This window comes from Bubalus kerabau, chromosome 17 (genome assembly GCF_029407905.1).
Source record: "Bubalus kerabau isolate K-KA32 ecotype Philippines breed swamp buffalo chromosome 17, PCC_UOA_SB_1v2, whole genome shotgun sequence".
NCBI lineage: Eukaryota > Metazoa > Chordata > Mammalia > Artiodactyla > Bovidae > Bubalus > Bubalus kerabau.
The window spans coordinates 70,731,387-70,739,048 of record NC_073640.1 but is presented as its reverse complement, the minus strand read 5'-3'; the positions used below and the strand labels follow the sequence as shown (position 1 = coordinate 70,739,048).

The window sequence follows — 7,662 nt, the reverse complement described above, 5'->3', positions numbered from 1 at the left end:
CTCTCAGGGTGGGCTGCACCTCCCAAGTGCCCGCCCAGTGCCATCTCTGCCAGGACAACCCCACCCCTCTCATTTCCGACACCTGCTGGGACGGTCCAGGCAGCCAGGCCTGCAGCCCAAGGTGCCGCGGTTTCTGAGTCAGCGATACTTCCCGAGCTGAGTCCTCCCTGGTGAATCCAGGTCTCCACAGGCCGAAGACACGCTAGGAATTAATGCGGCCAACTCCTCAGACACCAGGCTCAGCCCGCCCCTCACCCTCGGCTCCCACTCAGCCCCCGCCAAGGACAGACACGGAGGAGGGGCCGCCCCACAGGGCAAACAGGTTTATTGTGGCTGCAGCCAGCGATCAGCGGTTAGACTTGGCCACGCGCTCCAGCTCGTCCTTCTTCTTGATGGCGTAGGAATTGGAGGAGCCCTGCAGGAAGAGACGTTTAGCTCAACGCGGACCCCCTTCCCCCCACCGCCACCTGCAGCATCCTCGCCCACCTTAGCTGCGTTGATGAGTTCATCCGCCAGGCACTCCGCAATGGTCTTGATGTTCCGGAAGGCGGCCTCCCGGGCGCCGGTGCACAGCAGCCAGATGGCCTAGGGGCAGGGGGCCAGCTGAAAAGGTGCCCCCACACCAGGAGGGCTCACGGTTCTCCGGTACCAGGCCCCCTAACACACCCTGCCGACCACGCTGCCACCCACAGGCCCACCGAGCATGGTAATGGGAGTCCACGGTGCTGCCCAGAGCAGGCCGCTAGGGCTGGGATCAGACAGAGGGCCACGGAAAAGGGTGTCAAAGGCTGAGGCCTGGGTCCCTGATGGAGCAGATTTAAACCGGCTAAGACGGGGAAAGCAATGTGTGCTCCTGGCCCGGAAGCCTTGACTGAAAACAAACAACTGTAAAGGGTGTGCTGCTGACAGCTCCACAAACTGGACCAGTGACGCAACGTGGACGACAGATCGCTGTTCAATTCCTTGCAGGTGATGGCGGGGACAGACTAGACTATCTAGGAGACACCCGCTGAAGTGTTAACAGAAAAACGGTCAGAACACCTGCAATGGGTGGGTTCTCACACGGTCCAAGAAAAGAGAAAACAACATAAAAACATACACCCAAATGAAACTGGCCCTTCAGCCAAATGATGCCCAGGAGAGGGCCAGAGCAAGGATGTGCTCTGTGGGGTGGGAACCGTGGAAGGCTTCCTGGAGGAAATGACACGCAGGTAAAACATGCAGATGTGAACATCCCCAGTTGCTAGCCTCTGCCCCAGGCAGCATTCTGAACCAGCCTGGTGGCGGTTCCTGGGTGCCCGCATGTGCCCAAAGGCCCCAAGCCCACCTGATTCACACGGCGCAGTGGGGACACGTCCACGGCCTGCCGCCTCACTGTTCCAGCTCGCCCAATGCGGGTGGAGTCCTCCCGGGGGCCGCTGTTGATGATGGCGTTCACCAGGACCTGCAGGGGGTTCTGGGGGGCGCAGGGGGACGTGTGTGAGCCAGACGCCCAGCCCGCATCCCTCCCCATCCCTGGAGGACCACGGCATGCGTATGGTGGGGGCGCTGTTGGCTGCGGGTTGCCTGAGGGCACTCTCCCTGCCTGGCCCCGAGCCCTACCTCGCCAGTGAGCAGGTGGATGATCTCGAAGGCATGCTTGACGATGCGCACGGTCATGAGCTTCTTGCCATTGTTGCGGCCGTGCATCATCATGGAGTTGGTGAGGCGCTCCACGATGGGACACTGCGCCTTGCGGAAGCGCTTGGCCGCATAGCGGCCCGCGCTGTGGGGCAGGTACTTGGCATACTTCTCCTTGACAGCAATGTAATCCTGGGGCAGCGGAAGAGGGGACGGAGGGAGCTCACTCAAGAGCAGGAAGGACATCCGAGGGTACCAGGGGGACCCAACACCCGCTTATGGGAGCCCCCACCCACCTGTGGGCTTTGGATGTGAGCCCATACCTGCCGCAAAAATTAAAATCTAAGCAAGTGACCCTTGGAAGGAAAGCTATGACAACCTAGACAGAGTATTAAAAAGAAGAGACATCACTTTGCCAACAAAGTCCTGTATAGTTAAAAGCTGTGGTTTAAAAAAAAAAAAAAAAAGCTGTGGTTTTTCCAGTAGTCATGTACAGATGTGAGAGTTGGGCCATAAAGAAGGCTGAGTGCTAAAGAACTGTGTGGTGCTGGAGAAGACTCTTGAGAGTCCCGTGGACTGTAAGGAGAGCAAACCAGTCAATCCTAAAGGAAATCAACCCTGAATATTCATTGGAAGGACTGATACTGAAACTCCAATACTTTGGCCACCTGATGCTAAGAACTGACTCATTGGAAAAGACTCTGATGCTGGGAAAGACTGAAGGCGGGAGAAGGGGAGGACAGAGGATGAGATGGCTGGATAGTATCACCGACTTAATGGACATGAATCTGAGCAAACTCTGGGGCACAGTGAAAGAGAGGGAAGCCTGGTGTGCTGCAGTCCATGGGGTTGCAGAGTTAGATAAGAGTTAGCAATTGAACAACAAAGTGTCTTCTTCACAAGGTCACTAGAAGAGTACTTTCCTAGTAATGGGAAGAAGGTTGTGGAGAACGACGGAGATGATGGCCCACAACTCCAGTTTTCTTTAACAGTGTCCTTCACTCTTCACTGACATTTTGTATCAAACAATTCTTTGCTGTCCTGCGCACTGTAGGGTATTCAGTAGCACTCACCACTGACACCCAGACAAGTGCCCGGACATTGCCTAGTGTCCCTAAAGGGCTGACAGGGGATCCATCCCAGAGAACCAGTTTTAAAAGAATCATTCAACAATCTTGCCTATGGATACATACAGGTCCCAAGACAACATCTAGTAAACACTAAATCATTGGGGGAGGGGCTGAGTCAGAGGACTCCATGTACCTGAAAAGGACTACTTCTGACCTATTTCCAGGATGAACCCTACATTAAAAAGTCACTCTACCACAAACAAACAAGAACATATACAAACAATGAGTTTCTACAAAACCAAGGACCGACAGCAAAGAATACAGGATTCTGACATAGGCATGACAGACTGGAGTCTCGTCTGGAGAGAACCATTTGCACAAACAAAACTATACAGAGGGGTGTACATGCAGGGACTCGCACTGTGCAAGAAAAAATTGTGAATACCAAACACCCCAGCAAGCATTTGGTTAAGTTGCTGGGCCCCATGGTAGAGTCCAATACAGCTTTGTAGTGAGAATTTTTTTTTTTTTTTAATATTTATTTATTTGGCTGGACAGGGTCACAGTTGCAGCATGTGGGATCTAGTTCCCTGACCAGGGATTGAACCCAGGCCCCCTCCACTGGGAGTGCAGAGTCTTAGCCACTGGACCACCAGGGAAGTCCGATAGTGAGAATTTTGATACCATGCTGACTTCTGCTTCCCCAGCCTCTTGGAGAACACCAGGGAAAAGTGAAAAATTGTTTTTACATTATTAAAGTTTTGTACCAAAAAAAGCAAGAAGGAAAAAAATAAAGAGGCAAACACACACGTGACAGACCATCATGTGGCCTGCCAAGACTAAAGCATTTCCTGTCTGGTCGTTTTAAGTTTGCAAACCTCCTCCAATAGACCCATGGAATAAAACAGCTCTAGAAGACACTCAGAGTGAAAAACAGGTTTGAATTTTCTGTTGGGCTCAGTGCCTAGGTACTGTAATATACAAGAAAAATGACAGTTCTCAGTTGTGTTGGACTCTTTGTGACCCCATGGACTATACGTCCATGGAATTCTCCAGGCCAGAATACTGGAGTGGGTAACCTATCCCTTCTCCAGCGGATCTTCCGGACGCAGGAATCAAACCGGGGTTCCCTGCATTGCATAGAAGCAACAAATAGTAATGCTGGTTGGGTGGCATCACAATGGACGTGAGTTTGAGGAAACTGCGAGAGACAGCGAAGGACAGGGAAGCCTGATGTGCTGCAGTTCACGGGGTCACAAAGACTCAAACATGACTTAGCCCCTGAACAATACTAATGCAGTCAGAAAACATAAATTTCTTTTTATAAGGGCCCCACAAATGTCCTAATGAGCCCAAGTGTAAAGCAATGTGGGGGCAACGCTGCAGTGGAGAGCTCCCATTACCAACTTCAAAACCTATTACAAAGCTGTAGTCAAGATTGTGAAACTGGCAAAAAAAAAAAAAGGCATACAGACCAATGAAATAGAGTTCAGAACCCAGAAATAAACCCTTCCATCTTTGCTGAATCGATATTCAACAACAGTGCCAAGATTATTCAATGGGATAAATAGTCCCTTCAACAAATGGTGCGGGATACATACATATACCATATAAATGAGACTTAAGTAACATTTTATGGCCTAAATTGTTAAGATGCACAAAACTCCAAAAGACAAAAATCAAATGTACTAGGACAACTGGATTTCCTCCCACAAAATAATAATTTGGGGCTTGTACACTTAAAATACTTGTGCAAATGGAGGGACGTGAGCACCTGAGGGTTTTGGTAAACTTAGGGCTCCTGGAACCAACATGCCCTCAGACACTGAGGGACAACTGGAAAGTGTTTAGATTTTCAGGCATTTGAATCTTTGTAATTTGACTCTTCTCTCCAGGGCACAACTTCTGAACTTGATGAATATTGCCCATTTTTATTTAATTCTAAAACATATAATTCAAATTTTATAGCCTGAACGAAATATTTGCCATTTTCAATACTTGAGTAAAATAAGAAACACCTTTAAAAAACAAAATGTATAAAACTAAAAAATAAATTTTCTGTATATTTCCCTACAACACAAAAAAAACTAAACCACCTGTGGGATGTGATAATTATTGTGGAAGGAACCATCTCCTGGGAAAAACTGTAGCAACCTCTAACAGGATACAAAGAAAAGCAGATATGGTGAGTGTGGTGGTCCAGGAATCCCTCCTTGACCTGTCCCACCTTCAACTCTACTTGGGAGAAAGGCTACAAGTTTCAAGTGACCCCGCCCCCAGCTGGGGAACATAATCGTAACACCCTCCACACCTGCAGAGAAATGTCATTGATCTGCACGTCATCGGTGCTCCACTTTCCAAAGAGCTTGATGTCGGGGGTCTCTGCTACTGCGGGTGCAGCTGTTTCCCACTCCGTCATCCTAGGGAGAAAAATCGTCAAAGCGCAGGCATACTTACAACTGACTCTGAGGCCAGCTCAGAGCACAACCTGAGAAGTGGGAAATTACCAGCAACCAAAGAACGCTGGGAATTACCTGGGGCCACCGTGCTGAATGCTAGAAAAACCACGCATCTGTCAGCAAGCCACACCTGTCTCTTACCCAGGAATCCTGAGGCTCAGAGCTGACAGGCACCCTCTCAACAGTTGCAGGGCGGCCCAGGTATGGGCAGGTTGAGTCCAAATGCCCTGACGGTGCATCCGCTAGAATTCAAACCCCAACCATGTTCTTCCAGAGCTCTGTGAACCTACAGATCCACAACTCTCCTTTGGACTCAGCTCCCTCATCAGTAAAGTATAAGGGTTTCGTGTTTCACCAATACAAAAAGTGGAGTCCGACCCCGAGGGGATCTTTAGGGGCTGTTATGTAGGAGAAAGCGTCTCCAAAATGTGAGTCTTGTATGTAAGGAATCTTCTTACGTAAATAAAGTACAACTGCAAAGACCAAGGCAACCGCCAGCAACTTCTCCAGTACGCCGCGAGGCAAGGCTACGGCGGCGGCGGCGCTGAAGCCAGAGGGCGAGGGTAACTTTCCGCGCGCCTCCATCCGGTCACCCGCACGAGGAAAGGCCAAGGGCACGGGGCGCACCAACAGCTTCCGGAAGACCCAGGATCGCCCCTCGGACCCCCTACTCCGCGGCAGCCTCACCTGAAGACACGGCCGAGGCGTCTCTATCGCTCGGCGTGGACCACGCGCCGCCCAGACACAGACAGGAAGAGGCCGCGCTCCGCGGGCCGAGCCTTTTAACTGAGGCGACAACTTCCGGGTCAGCGAAGGTGGCGCGTGCGTATGTGGACTCGGCCTAGTAATAGACCAATCCAGAACGAGCATGTAAACGCGCCCTCAGGGTCAGACGGAACACGTATACATTCACCGCATGCGTTCTCGCAGAAGTGGGCCCAAAAGCCAGTCTGGCGGAAGTCCAACTTCCAGCCCTTGAAAGCTCGTCGAGGGGCACTTGCACAGGCGCAGAGGTCTCTTTGAGGCCAAAGCCACCATGTCTAATAAGGTCAGAAGTCTGGCCCGCGGTGATCGCTACACCGACACGCACGCGTTGCAGGCCGGGTCGGCTGAGTGGTCCCGGGATGTCTCGACTGCGCTCCTCTGTGGTCCCGGCCCCGAGCGTGTGGCCAGGCTCCACTCGAGTGTCCGCCCCCCGCCACACTCCCGCGGCCGGGGTTGCTTGGGGCCTGAGCCTCCGAGAGGGAACCCCTCGCTTCACCCCCTGCCGGGGTCCTCTTCCCCAGTGTCTCTCCTTGTTCCCCGCTTCTTGCCCCATTCCGCGTGCGGGAGGAAATCGGGGAGGGGTTCTGGGGGACAGCTCCCTCCCTTTCTGATTCAGCTAGGGCCTGTGTTGTTGAGGTCTCTAGTCGAGTGCATGGGCCGCACCGTGATGGGTGCCCTGTCCACTCTGCAGCCGCACTCAGTGACCCCGGCGATCGTTGTAGAGAGCACGTGCCAAGAGTCACACACCCAGCCTAGACCCTGGAGCCGAGCTGGGAGGTGGACGCCTCTTCGGCGGGCTTCGCAGACGCAGCGACCCACCAGCTGTACACCCGTGCTGGCTGCAGATGGCAGGAAGCGGCACCCGACAGAACTGAGTCCCCTGAGCCTCCTCACCTCCAAGTGTCCATCTCAACCTCCACCGGTGGGAGTTCCCCTTCTGAGACCCGAAGGGGTTCAGCCTCGTGACTCAGGGAGTCCTTCATTTGTCTCCAGCAACCCCACTTGTCCACCGTCCCGGCATATGAATTGCGGGTGCTCAGTAGCTGCGGTGTTTATTGACTGACTGACTGACTACTGACTATAAAGACTCGCTCATACCCCATCTCAATTCCTGGAGCTTTTCAGAAACTCTGGACTGTCTCAATTGCAGCTCATGTCTTTGTCCAGGGGGGACACAGGACTTGAAGCTGGTCTGGGCAGGGAATCAGACCTCAGGCTCTAGGGGGGTGGAAGTCTGGGAACTGTGCCCAGAGGCCAAGCCCCACCCCACCACCACCCTGCAACCTGTGGCCTTCCCCTGGCCTCTGCCCTGCTCTGTGCAGAGCAGCAGTTGGGCTTCCCACCATGGTCTGTGGGGATGGGGAGGGGCTGACTAGGCTGTGTCTGGTCCTGGGGGACGCAGCTGGGGAAGTGCTTCCCAGGGGAAAACAGGAAGCTAGGAGTAGGCACTGGGCACTCTCACTCAGCAGGATATAGAGGGCCCCCCTCCAACCCTGCCTCTTTCTCATCAAAAGCTGACAAGGGCCCACCCCTCTGAACCTGTTTCCCCTGTCTGTGAAAATGAGAACTAAATCAAACACGGTGAGTAAGGAGTCTGTGGCCTGGCCATCAGTGGTCACTTGATAATGGACATCTTTATAGACCTGACAAAAGTGACCACCGTGCAGTGAAGAGCAGGTGGGAGGACCTGCTGTAAAGCCCTCTGTGGTGGGGGGTTGGGGGTCACCTTGCTTAGCTGAAGATCACAC

At 52.8% G+C, this 7,662-nt stretch overlaps 1 protein-coding gene across 1 annotated transcript; it reads right to left on the bottom strand.

Moving 5' to 3' along the window:
- Positions 1 to 296: 296 nt before the first annotated feature.
- Positions 297 to 5,968, bottom strand: RPS5 (ribosomal protein S5). Its single transcript, XM_055552141.1, has 6 exons — positions 5,837 to 5,968; positions 5,002 to 5,110; positions 1,603 to 1,812; positions 1,328 to 1,456; positions 487 to 585; positions 297 to 415 (listed from the first exon to the last, which is right to left on the bottom strand). Exons 2-6 carry the CDS (start codon positions 5,107 to 5,109, stop codon positions 347 to 349), a joined length of 615 nt encoding a protein of 204 aa, XP_055408116.1. The 5' UTR covers position 5,110; positions 5,837 to 5,968; the 3' UTR covers positions 297 to 346.
- Between the last annotated feature and the right edge of the window lie 1,694 nt (positions 5,969 to 7,662).